This window comes from Cebus imitator, unplaced genomic scaffold, assembly GCF_001604975.1.
Source record: "Cebus imitator isolate Cc_AM_T3 unplaced genomic scaffold, Cebus_imitator-1.0 Scaffold75, whole genome shotgun sequence".
Lineage (NCBI taxonomy): Eukaryota > Metazoa > Chordata > Mammalia > Primates > Cebidae > Cebus > Cebus imitator.
The window spans coordinates 2,814,006-2,827,471 of record NW_016107390.1 but is presented as its reverse complement, the minus strand read 5'-3'; the positions used below and the strand labels follow the sequence as shown (position 1 = coordinate 2,827,471).

The following is a 13,466-nucleotide window of genomic DNA, read 5'->3' as shown; positions in this document are numbered from 1 at the left end:
CTTTGGGAGGCACAGGCAGGCAGCAGATCGCTTGAGCTTAGGAGTTTGAGACCAGCCTGGGCAACAGGGAGAAATCCTATCTACAAAAAATACAAAAACTAGGCTGGGTGTGGTGGCTCACGCCTGTAACCCCAGCACTTTGGGAGGCCAAGGCGGGCAGATCACCTGAGGTTGGGAGTTCGAGACCAGCCTGACCAACATGGTGAAACCCTGTCTCAAACCAAACCAAACCAAACCAAAAACTAGCCAGGCATGGTGGTGAGCACCTCTCCTCCCAGCTACTTGGGAGGCTGAGCTGGGAAGGTCACTTGAGACCAAGAGGCAGAAATTGCAGTGAGCAGAGATCGTACCACTGCACTCCATTCTGGATGACAGAGGGAGACCCTGTCTCGAAAAACAAAAGACAAACAAAAACAAAAGGTCATCCTGCAGGACAACCAGGAGGGGACAATGTGTGTCTGTGGGAGGGTGAATGTTGGCAGGAGAAAGAGCAGGGAAAGGCTTTCCAGAAAAAGGAAACTGTGAACAGCACAGGAAAAAGCATAGTGAATAGTAAGCCTGAGACCAATCTCAGGGTTTCCTACACGTATTTCAAAGCCCTTCATTATCCATATGGAGAGAGGGAGTCTTTAAACACAAATATTTAGATCATATCGACGATGAGATTTAGATAAATGAATGCTAATAATTATTTTTCATTATTTTTGGTGTGTTAAAAATTTATTGTACAAGATTGTATTCGTTTTAAGTATCTTCTAACGTGAGCCATTTTGTAATGATTCAGTTCTTTATATTCAATTTCTAACAGCCATTTTGTAATAATTCAGTTGTTTACATTGTTTCAACTTAATTCAATATTGAATTCATATTCCGTTATTCAATTCAATTTCAATTTGATGCTGATCACAGCATCAAATGGGTATCTTCTACAGAAAAAATACAGTATGTGATTTCAATAAAGAAAAATATAGTCAGTTTTAGGATTTCTTGAGAGATTATAGAACCAGAATAAAAGCATTCAAACTGTTAAGTCATTAAATACGAGTACCTTGTATTTTGAAGGCCTCTTTAAATGTACAGTTAATAGTTTATAAATGCTTTTACGTAACATATGCACTGAAATACCATTTAAGATTAGTTTTGAAAACAGGTATTCATTTGAACCACATCATTCGGTATTTTATTCAAAGCTCTTTATAAAAGGAAAACATTCCAGTATAGTAAACATCCTGAAAATAGGACAAAAATTTAACCTCATGCTATAGATGCAAAGTTTCCGGAAAGCAGGATTTGAAACTTCCATTGTAAGTTTAACAAGCGGTCCTGTCCAATTTCAACTGAGACCATTTTACCGCATGTAATGCTGAGCATAACATGGGCACGTTTTTGTTGCTATGAGAACCTTCTATTTTGGATCAGAAATCGCAGCCCTGACGACGCAATGTTTGCGCCTATTTTTCTACAGCTATTTCTCTCCTCTAGCATAAGTCGAATGGCTCCGGTTTCCTCTTGCCCGGCCCAGCTTTTCCGTTTGAGCTTCAGCCGTCCTGGGCAGCTGTGGCTTTCCCCGGGCCAGGGCGGTGCGGACGGGCCGGGGGACACCGGGAGGCAGGCGCGGGCTGGTTCCGGCCCCGTGGGAGCCCGGCTCTCCGCCGAGCTCTCTGGCTGCTTTTCAAACTCTGCAGTTAACAACAAAAACCGAGCCACGCCACGTCGCACAAACAGGACGGGAGGGGGCGAGGGGGAAAGGAGGGGCGGGGGGCCGTGTGACTCGGGAACACTGCTAGGCCTCGGGTCCGCAGGGACAAGGCGGGGGGCCCGGCGGCGCGGCGCGCGGCTCCCGGCGGCAGACGGGGCTTCTGGTCTTCCCGCCGCGCGAGGGTCGTGGCGGGAAGCCGGGACGGGGCGCGCGCTCGGAGCCTCCTCCCCGCCCCGGTCCGCCCCGCCCCAGGGTCTTCCTCCCCCGGGGTTCCGGGCGGCCCCTCCTCCCGGCCAGGCTGGCCGCGGGGCGCTGAGCGGGCCGGGACCCCGCGGCCGAGGCTGTCGTTAGGCATCGCCCCGGCGACCCGCTCCGCAGCAAGATGGCGGACGAGAAGGACAGGGAAGGTAAGGCAGGGGCGCCGGGGAGCCGCTGCCCTCGCCGCCAGCCGCGACCCTGGGCTGCTGGGCGAAGCGCCGGGTGGGGGTGGGCCCTCGTCCATCTGGAGTCCCCACCCGCAGGGACCGGGTGGCCTGAGGAGGGGCCCGCCCAGCAGGGGCAGCCGCGCTGGCCCGTCTCCGCCGCTCCGCCCCGCCTCTCTCCCCTCCTCCCTCCTCCCTCCTCCGGCCTCCCTCCTCCGTCCTCCCCTTCCCCCCTCCTCCCTCCTCCCTCCTCCTCCCTCCTCCCTCCTCCTCCCGCCGCGTCTTCCTCCTCCTCCCTCGGAGGCCGGGCCTGGGCTGCCGCGCGGGCTGCAGCGGAGGCGCCGCCTGGGGCTGCTGATAATGGCGTCGTTGTTCAGTGCCGCGGGGAAGCCGCCGCCGCCGCGCCCTCCGGGGCTCTCGGTGCCGCAGGCGCCACGCCCGTGGCTGTCCAGGCCGTGGGCCCCGGGGCGGCCGGGCGAGGACGCGCTCTGGCCGCCGGAATCTGGCGGGATCCTGTTGGCGCCGAAACCCCGCCCTGGCGCAGCCCGATGGCGTCCGCCGCCGCCATTTTGCCTTCTTCATGAGGACGCGGGAGGACGGTCTGGAGGTCACAGCCGCTGCCTCCGAGCTTCTCCTGCCTCCGAAATGCCCGCCCTGCGGCCGGCCGGCGCCGAGCAACCGGCCTGGAGTCTTAGAAAACAAAGACCCACACCCAAACGGCAGTGTCAGTAAAGACGGAAAAGCAAAACCCGGCGGAGACCGTGGACCCGCTGTCCCCGGGGACCACCCGGCCCCGCGCGCTGGCCGCCTGCAGAGGCGCTGTGCGCTTCGAGGCCTAAGGTCGCCAGATCGAGGCGTCAGTGTGGTGCCTGCGCCGAGACCCCAAAAACGGCTGACGTTTATTGGCCAGACCGTTCATGTTGTTTTCAATTCGTGGCATAATTTATGATGAAGACCCGATCCTTGGTTACCATGACCTTATGTACTCAAAAATAATTGTGTTTGGTAGTTGGCAAAGTCACCAAGACAAAACAATATCCAAAAACCCGTGAAACAGTCAACAACGATGAAGTGAAAATATATTCCTCCTTTGTTTTCCTTCTCGAGTGCTCAAAACACCCTCTCATACCATTTTTCTCAGCATGGAACCTACTGTGGTCAGGTTAACAGCTAATAAACGAACTCTGAGATACTTAGTTGTTACGGTGATCACAGAAAATAGGCGGCGAAACATGAAACTGCCAACGTCTACCTGTAGATAACAGGAATCCTGTGATTTTATGTGATATTAATCTGAGAGCAAGGATTATTTTATAGATACTACCTTTATGAAGATGCCCTTACATACAAAGAAATGATTACTTTTAAGACTTCCCCAGAAAAATGAATAAATTATTTTTGTTCTTTATTAAAAAAAAAAAAGAAAACCATTAAGAGAGAAACTGGAAAGGTAATTATGGACATTTGTTTTCTTTTTTCTTTTCTTTTTCTTTTTGTCTTTTGTGGCCAAGTAGCCACATACTTGTTTTCTTAAAAAAGACTTGGTTAGGTCAGCATGAGACAAAAACACGAAATGATACTAATACCATATTTATCGTTTTTAAAAAATAGATTGAGAGCTTTCCTGATATTTCAACTTTTGAACAACATTTTTCTATTTAAGAAAAATTCAGAGAAACAATTCTGTCGATAATCATAGAAGAAGTAATAACTGTCAAAAGCCGTGTGCCATTCATTCAGAACCCATATATTTATTTATTTATTTATTTATTTTTTCCCATTTATTTATTTTATTGCATTTTAGGTTTTGGTGAACCCATATATTTAATGCCATCGTGTAGATAAGGCAGTCTACTTAGAACTTTGAGAGATACAAAAATGAAAAAGACATTGTCTTTGCTCCCGAGAAAGGTGAGATCAGTAAGGGAGATGAGATATATCCAAATGGGAGGGAATAATTAACTGGGCTGCGTAGAATCCGTGCCAACCACTGTGTTAGGTGTGTATCTTTGTAGTCTGTGGACAGCAGACTGGACATCGCTGGCTGCCCCCGACCTAGTGAATCAGAGTCTTCATTTTAATGTATCTGTAGGTGATTTGTATGTACATTAAAGTTCGGGAAGCACTCATATGGCATATCTCATTTATGGTTAAAAGTTTTATGAATTAACTAATTGCAGTTTGAAGGGTATGATGAAATAAAGGCATTTTGTCAGAGGATAAAATAAGTAGAGACTCACTTTGGTGATAAGAGTTTTTATGGAAATAGTCCATTACTGTATTTGATTTTCAGCTACTATATTTTGAATTTTCATAAATTACATCTAACCAATTAATCTGAATTGATTAAGTTTTGAGGATTCACTCAGCTAAACTCATAAGAGACTGATGTGCAAACCTGAATGACTTATTAGTTTAAATAGTGGTATATACATTGGCCTGAAGGCTGATTTTGGTAATGTAATGTACTGTTTTGTGGGTACTAAGCTTTGGGTAGTGTGAATTTATATTTCAGAAGCCATTTGATGATGGAATCACACAAAAGAAAGGATAATTTTGAAGGATATGTTCATTACCCTGTAAGTTCCAAAAGGCCAGGGACCATTTCTGATCTGTTAATACTGAGTATTGTTCAGAGTACTTGGCACATGGTAGGTAATCAATATTTGTTGAATTCAGAACATTTGAATTAATCAAAGACAGCTTATGTTTTAACCAAAGTTCTGGGATAACAGGCATGAGTCACTGTGCCCAGCCTAAAATCACCTTTTTAACTGAAAGAAGAATGTTTGAAATGGGATAAGAAAAATTATTTTTGAAGTTTTATTACTTCTCCAAAGTTTCCTCAGCCAGAACATTTTTTGTTTTGTTCTTTCTTTTCCTTCTGTTTTGTCAGTTTAAATGGAGAATCAATGCAATTGTTGATTCTTTGGCTCTTTAAATCTTATTGTTTCTGTCTTTTAGATAATTTTATATAGGCCTGCAAGGATCTGTTTGTAATTAGATTCACGTCTAGGAAACAAACTGCTTAGATATCAAATTCTAACTTTCGGCAGCCAGTGAGCTTTGCAAACTATGTTAACTTTTCAGTAAGCTGTAGATATTAAAAGCTCACTCTAGGATTTACTATTTTTGTTTGTATTGAAATATTCTTTGTTACTTTGCATGCTTTGATAACATTGCTTGACAAAGTGCCTCTAATTCCTCCTAGATAGAAGAGGTTTCACAAGGTTTGTGGTTTTGTTTTTGATTTCCTTCATTGTGCCACTCTTTTGAAAACCCAACATTTGGAAATATAAAGTAAAAAACAAATTACAGGTGCATATTACTTTATAAAAAAGGTTCTCTTAACTAATTTTTTTTTTTAGACAGCGTCTTGCTGTGTTGCCCACGATGGAATGTAGTGGTGAAATCATGGTTCACTGCAACCTCGACCTCCTAGACTCACGCAATCCCCTCCCTCCTCAGCTTCCCAAGTAGCTGGGGCTACAGACACAAGCCACTATGTCCAACTAATTTTTTTTTTATTTGTAGAGATAGGGTTTCACAGTGTTGGCTAGGCTGGTCTCAAACTCTTGAGCTCAAGATCTGCCTGCCTCAGCCTCCCAAAGTGCTGGGATTACAGGCATGAGCCACCGTGCCGGGTCTGATAGTAACTGTTGATAGTGTAGAGTGTAGTCTGTGGGGCAGTAAGAAGGTTGAGCTTTGAAGTAAGACCTGAATTTGAATCCCATCTTCCCCAAGCTCTAATGATGTGATGTTAGCAGAGATGCTGAACCTAAGGAGCTTCAGGTTCTTCAGATGTAAAGTGGGGATAAATAATACCTATTTCAAAATGTTGTAATGGGAACAATGTTTTCTTATTCCTTTTTACATCCCCAGCACCTACCACAGTGCCTGGCATCAAAGGAATGCTGAGGCCAGGGACAGTGGCTCACACCTGTAATCCCAGCACATTCGGAGGCTGAGGCGGGTGGATCACTTGAGGTCAGGAATTTGAAACCAGCCTGCCCAATGTGGTGAAACCCCGTCTCTACTAAAAATACAAAAAATTAACCGAGTGTGCTGGTGCATGCCTGCAATCTCAGCTACTTAGGAGGTTGAGGCAGGAGAATTGCTTGAACCCAGGAGGCGAAGGTTGCAGTGAGCTGAGATGGCACGGCTGCACTCCAGCCTGGGCGACAGAGCAGGACCCTGTCTTAAAAAAAAAAAAATTGGCCAGGTGCGGTGGCTCATGCCTATAATCCCAGGTCTTTGGGAGGCCAAGGCGGGTGGATCATGAGGTCAGGAGATCAGGATCATCCTGGCCAATATGGTGAAACCCCATCTCTACTAAAAATACAAAACAAATTAGCCAGGTGTAGTGGTGCGTGCCTGTAGTCCCAGCTATGTGGGAGGCTGAGGCAGGGGAATCACTTGAACCTGGGAGGTGGAGATTGCAGTGAGCTGAGATCGTGCCACTGCACTCCAGCCTGGGCAGCAAAGGGAGACTCCATCTCAAAATAAATAAATAAATAAATAAATAAAGGGCTGAATCAATGGGAAGGAAAGTATTTGGTACATATCTAACAAATTAGTAACTAGTAGTATCTGTTTAACATAAAACATAAGAGTTGGGCAGGCCAGATGGCTCCTGCCTGTCATCCCAACACCTTGGGAGGCCGAGGCGGGCAGATCATCTGAAGTCAGGAGTTTGAGACCAGCCTGACCAACATGGTGAAACCCCATCTCTACTAAAAAAAAAAGTAGTTGGGCGTGGTAGCAGGCGCCTGTAATCCCAGCTATTTGGGAGGCTAAAGCAGGAGAATCACTTGAACCTGGGAGGTGGAGGTTGTAGTGAACTGAGGTTGCATTCCAGCCTGGATGACAGAGCTGGACTCCATCTCAAACAAAACAAACAAAAAATAAGAGTTACGAAAACTTTTAAGTCTTATCAATTGAGATCATATATAATGCATTCATGCATATTTCTGGGGTAGTTTAATACGTTTTCTTCCTGTTCTAAACCAATATAAACATCTAGGTAAGACTAACCTAAGAAGAAAACTAACTTTTTGAAACCTAATTTGTTTCCTTTAATTCAGAATTAATAAATATTTGAAGAAGAACTGGACTGAAATTTGTCTTTGCACTGATTTATAAAATTTACAAAAATGTCTCAAGAATATTCATAATTTTAAAGATCAAATGGACAACGAGCAACTACTTCATGTCTGTTAAGAAAGCTATTACCACCAAAAGTCCCCCAAATAATGAGTGTTGGTGAGGATGTGGAGAAATTGGAACCCTTGTGGGCTGTTGGTGGCAATGAGAAATGGTACAGTTACTATGGGAAGTGGTATGGCGATTCCTCGAAAATTAAAAATAGAATTACCATTTGACCCAGCAGTTCCAGTTATGGGTATATATCCAAAATAATTGAAAGCAAGGTCTGGAAGAGGTATTTACACAACCATGTTGTTAGCAACATTATTTGCAATAGGTAAAAAGTGGAAGCAACCCAGTTGTCCATCAGCAGATGAATGAACAAACTAAATGTGGTATTTACAAGCAATGAAATATTATTCAGGTTTCAAAGAGAGGAAATTCTGACAATGCCAGCACTTGAATGAACCTTGAAGATGTTAAGTGAAATAAGCCAGTCAAAAAGACAAATACTGTATGATTCCACTTACACGAGGCACCTAGAGAAGTCCAGTTCGTAGAGACAGAAAGTAGATTGGTGGTGGCAGGGGCTACGGGAGGGGAAAATGGGAAGTCATTTAAGGAGTATAGCGTTCCAGTTTTGCAAGATGGAAGAAGTTTTAGAGATTGGTTGCACAACAGGGTGAATGTACTTAACACTATTGAACTACACGGTGAAAGGGGGTTAATACAGTCAATTTTACATTATGTATATTTTACCACTTGTTTTTTTCTTTTTTTTGAGATGGAGTGTCGCTCTGTCACCTGGGCTGGAGTGCAGTGGCATGATCTCAGCTCACTGCAACCTCCGTCTCCCAGGTTTAAGCAATTCTCCTGCCTCAGCCTCCCGAGTAGTTGGGATTATACAAGTGCCTGCCACCATGCCTGGCTATTTTTATTTTTATTTTATTTTATTTTCCACATCCAGTCAAAGTTATACCTGAATTATTTTTATTTATTTATTTTTTTGAGACGGAGTTTCACTCTTGTTACCCAGGCTGGAGTGCAATGGCACGATCTTGGCTCACCGCAACCTCTGCCTCCTGGGTTCAGGCAATTCTCCTGCCTCAGCCTCCTGAGTAGCTGGGATTACAGGCACACGCCACCATGCCCAGCTAATTTTTTGTATTTTTAGTAGAGACGGGGTTTCACCGTGTTGACCAGGATGGTCTCGATCTCTTGACCTCATGATCCACCCGCCTCGGCCTCCCAAAGTGCTGGGATTACAGGCTTGAGCCACCGCGCCCGGTGAATTATTTTTATTTTTAATGGAGATGGGGTTTCACCATATTGGCCAGACTGGTCACGAACTCCTGACCGCCTGATCCACCCGCCTTGGCCTCCCAAAGTGCTGGGATTACAGGTGTGAGCCACTACGCCCCACCTATTTTACCACATTTTAATAAATCAAATAGAAAATGTTGAGTACATTCAGACTCAAAAAAAAATTGGTTCATTGTTTTTTGAAGACAACTTGGAAATTTGTGCTAAAGAATAAATGATGATGCCTGGGTGAGGGGGCTCACATCTGTAATCTCAGCACTTTGGGAGGCTGAGGTAGGAGGAGGCCTGCTTGAGACCAGGAGTTTGAGACCAGCCTGGGCAACATAGTGAGACCTTGTCTTTGCTGAAAATAAGTAATGATAAAGAAGTGATGAAAAAAAAAAAAAAGAAGTGATGTCCACATGCTTTGAGCTTTAAATATACTTCTGGATATTTATCCTTAGAAATATGTTCTGAAAAGAATGAAAAAGCTATAAGCACAAAAATGATCAATGTAAAGTTATCTATCAATTTGAAAATATAGATAAAATTTTCATGTCCAACAAATGGGGCGTACCAAATAAACTACTGTATGTCGGCTTGTTGGGTTGCAGCCAAATATATAGAAATTATATGTGTAAATGGATAAGGACTACGCGGGGGTGCCCGGGAGATGATGATAGCGGGGTAATTAGACTTTTGGGGCACTTATTTTTAATGTCAGTTCTACAAAACTTTAAACCCACTTAAGTATGCTAATTAAAAATTATTCTCGACCAGGCATGGTGGCTTACAGCTGTAATCCCAGCACTTTGGGAGACTGAGGGGGCGGGAATCAGAAGGTCAAGAGGTTGAGACCATCCTGGTCAACATGGTGAAACCCCGTCTCTACTAAAAATACAAAAATTAGCTGGATGTGGTGGGAGGTGCCTGTAATCCCAGCTACTTGGGTGGCTGAGGCAGGAGAATCGCTTGAACCTCGGAGGCAGAGGTTGCAGTGAGCTGAGATTGTGCCACTGCACTCCAGCCTGGCGACAGGCTCAAAAAATAAATAAATAAATAAGATTCTTACCCACTTTTGAAAATGTGTTTACCAGATCCTGTACTTGACGATACTTTGTAAACCCCTAGTATGGATTTTATAGCTATTAAGAGTGTAAAAAAGTAATTTTATTTTACTTGTTTATTTAATTTATTTTTTATTTATTTTTTTTATTTTACTTTTTTTGTTTTTTAAGAGATGAGTTCTAGGCGTAGTGGCTCACACCTATAATCCCAGCACTTTGGGAGCCTGAGGCAGGCAGGTCAACTGAGATCGGGAGTTCAAGATCAGCCTGACCAACATGGAGAAACTCCATCTTTACTAAAAATACAAAATTAGCTGGGCATGGTGGTGCATGCCTGTCATCCCAGCTACTTGGGAGGCTGAGGCAGGAGAATCGGTTGAATCCGGAAGGTGAAGGTTACCATGAGTCAAGATGGTGCCATTGCACTGCAGCCTTGGCAATAAGGGTGAAACTCCATCTCAAAAAAAAAAAAAAATGTGAGGTCTCACTCTGTCACCCTGGCTGGGGTGCAGTGGCTCGATTATAGCCCATTGCATCCTCTACTTTCTGGGCTCAAGTGATCTTCCCACTTTGGCCTCCAAAGTAGCTGGGACTACAGGGCGTGCCACTGTGCCCAGCTAACATTTTTATTTTTTGTAGAGGTGTGATCTTGCTTTGTTGCCCAGGCTGGTCTCAAACTCCTGGCCTCAGGCAATCCTCCCGCCTTGGCCTCCCAAAGTGCTGGGATTATAGGCTTGAGCCACTGAATCTGGCTCATAATTTTATTTTTTAAAATGCACTATTGAAATTGGGAGTTTAAAATCCTAGACTAGAATTTGGACATTGCCTTTTTTTTTTCTTTTTAAGATTTTCCTTGTTAGTGTCAATTTCTCTGACCTTCATTTTGAAGAATTTCCATCTGATGAGGAAGGTAGGCAGACAAGGAGATAATGATGCAATGATGTGATAAACGCTATGACAGTTGCACTTATGCAATGTTTGGGTGCCCGAGGAGAGTCACCTGTTCACACACACCCTTTTAAAATTATAGCCTCGTTTTATTCCCTCTCACAGCTATTTGTTTTTTTCCTCTTTCATACTATATTTTGTAATTACCTGTGGGTGTGTTGTTTGATGTCTGCTTCTCCTTCTAGACACTTAACTTCAAAGAGGATAGGGGTCATGCTCATGCTGTTATCTGCTGTTATATACCCAGAGCATGGCACATAGCTCCGTATTTGCTGGATGTTGAGTAAAAGTTGACTTTCTGAAGGAGGTAACTCAAGATTATCTTTTTTTTTTTTGAGACCTAGTCTTGCTCTTGTCGCCCAGGCTGGAGTGCAATGGCTCAATCTTGGTTCACTGTAACCTCTGCCTCCTGCGTTCAAGTGATTCTCATGTCCACGTAGCCGGGACTACAGGTGTGTGCCACCATGCTCGGCTCAGTTTTTTGTATGTTTAGTATAGATGGGGGTTTCACCATTTTGGCCAGGTGACATTAAACTCCTGACCTCAAATGATCTGCCCGCCTCAGCCTCCCAAAGTGCTAGGATTACAGGCGTGAGCCACTGTGGCGACCCAGTTTTTGTATTTTCAGTAGAGATGGGGTTTCACCATGTTGACCAGGCTGGTCTTGAACTCCTGACTTCAAATGATCCGCCTGCCTTGGCCTCCCGAAGTGTAGGGATTATAGGCATAAGCCATGGCTCCCAGTCCCAAGGTATAATAGCCCAGAGAACAAGTAGGGGAAGGATATTTCAGGAAGAGAAGAAATGACATACTTGAAATCGTGAAAATTCAATATGGCTGAAATTTAGGACAGGTTAGAAGATGGATATTTATTTTATTCTTAAAGCATTGATGGGTGATTAAAAGTTTTTTGACGAGATGGGAGGCTGAGGCAGAAGAATCACTTGAACTTGGCAGCTGGAAGTTGCAGTGAGCTGAGATCATGCCACTGAACTCCAGCCTGGGTGACAGAGCAAGACTCTGTTTCAAAAAAAAAAAGTTTTTAAACAAGAGTCAAACATATTTGTTGTTGAAAAAATCACTTGAGCAAGTGTGTTCAGTGGATTAGATGGACCACTATATTGGGACTCCAGGTTTGTCCAGAAAGAGGAGACCCTGAACCAAAGCAAAGAAGTCAGGAATGAAACAAGGAGATAGGCTAGAGGAAACGGATAGATTTTTGTAATAGGATGGATATGAATGTTGAGTCAGGTCAGGGACATGAATGACTCTCAGGTTTCTGGTTGGGTAACAAAGAATAAAGAGGAATCATAGAGCTATGTAAATAATAGTTCTGGTCTTGCACATGTTGAATTGAGGTGCCTGTGAGACATCCAGGTTGAGACATAAAATAGGTAGCACTATGTGCTTGCTACTTAAATATCTACTGAATGGAGAATGAGGGCCAGGCGCTGTGGCTCACTCGTGTAATCCCAGTACTTTGGGAGGTTGAGGCAAGTGGATTGCCTGAGCTCAGGAGTTCAAGACCAGCCTGGGCAACATGGTGAAACCCGTCTCTACTAAAATGCAAAAAATTAGCCAGGCATGGTAGCATGCGCCTTTAATCCTAGCTTCTTGGGAGGCTGAGACAGGAGAATCGCCTAAACACTGGAGGCGGAAGTTGCAGTAAACCAAGATCGTACCACTGCACTCCAGCCTGGGTGACAGAGGGAGAATCCACCAAAAAAAAAAAAAAAAAAAAAAGAAAAAAAGAAATTGAGAATGATCTGTGTTGGGCTGGCTTGAATGTATCTCTCTATAAGTGGTTGTAGTCTTGGGAATGGTTGAGAATGTCCAGAGCAAATGGATAGAAAGAAAAATAATGTTGACCAAGGCTGGGCGTGGTGGCTCATGCCTATAATCCTAGCACTCTGGGAGGCCAAGGCAGGTGGATCACCTGAGGTCAGGAGTTCGAGACCAGCCTGACCAACATGGCAAAACCCCATCTCACTAAAATTACAAAAATTAGCCAGGTGTGGTGGTAGGCGCCTGTAATCAGGTGCTCAGGAGGCTGAGGCAGGAGAATGGCTTGAACCTGGGGGGCGGAGGTTGCAGTGAGCTGAGATCGTGCCACTTCATTCCAGCCTGGGCAAAAGAGCAAGACTCCATCCCCACCCCCCAAAAAAATATGTTGACTGAAAGGAGAAGTGACTAGGATCAGAACCGTGGGTAAAATCCAGTAGTTGAACAGAGAAAAATAACTTGTGAATAAGATTGAAAGCAGAGTTACAGAATCGTGGGACAATGAGAATAGTGTCACAAAAGCCAAATAGGGGGAATTTCATGAAGGAAGTACCGAACAATGTTGGGGTGAAACCCCCAATAGTTAACGTTTATAGAGCACTTACTCTGAAGTAGGCACTGGGCTAAATGTTTGACACATATTATGTCGTTTAATCCTTACAGTAAGTGTCTGTTTTAGGTGCCTCTGATACCCGCTTTCCACACATGAGGAAACGGATGCTTAGGTAGGTAAATTGACTTGCAGTTTCAGCTCCGAAGGTCAGTGCTTGGAAGTCACCACTCTGGTTGTTCCTGGAGCCAGAAACTGGAAGAAATATTTGTTAATTTTGGCCGGGTGTGGTGGCTTATGCCTGTAATCCCAGCACTTGGGGAGGCCAAGGCAGGAGGATCACGAGGTCAAGAGATCAAGACCATCCTGGCCAACAGGGTGAAACCTCGTCTCTACTAAAAATACAAAAAAATTAGTTGGGTGTGGTGGCATGTGCCTGTAGTCCCAGCTACTCGGGAGGCTGAGGCAGGAGAATCACTTGAACCTGGGAGGCGGAGGTTGCAGTGAGCCGAGATTGCACCACTGCACTCCAGCCTGGTGACAGAGACTCT

The 13,466-nt window shown here is 44.6% G+C and overlaps 1 protein-coding gene across 5 annotated transcripts in view; it reads left to right on the top strand.

Moving 5' to 3' along the window:
* The first annotated feature begins 1,973 nt into the window (after nucleotides 1-1,973).
* The window catches only part of EFCAB2 (EF-hand calcium binding domain 2), a 143,465-nt gene continuing 131,972 nt past the window's right edge, over nucleotides 1,974-13,466 (top strand). For all 5 annotated transcript variants that reach the window (XR_005200895.1, XR_005200896.1, XR_005200894.1 and 2 more), the window contains exon 1: nucleotides 1,974-2,106. Coding sequence is in view for 2 of the 5 variants with exons in the window: in XM_017532090.2 (XP_017387579.1) it covers nucleotides 2,082-2,106 (25 nt within the window). In the remaining 3 variants the exon portion in view is untranslated. The remainder of the gene's footprint in view (nucleotides 2,107-13,466) is intronic.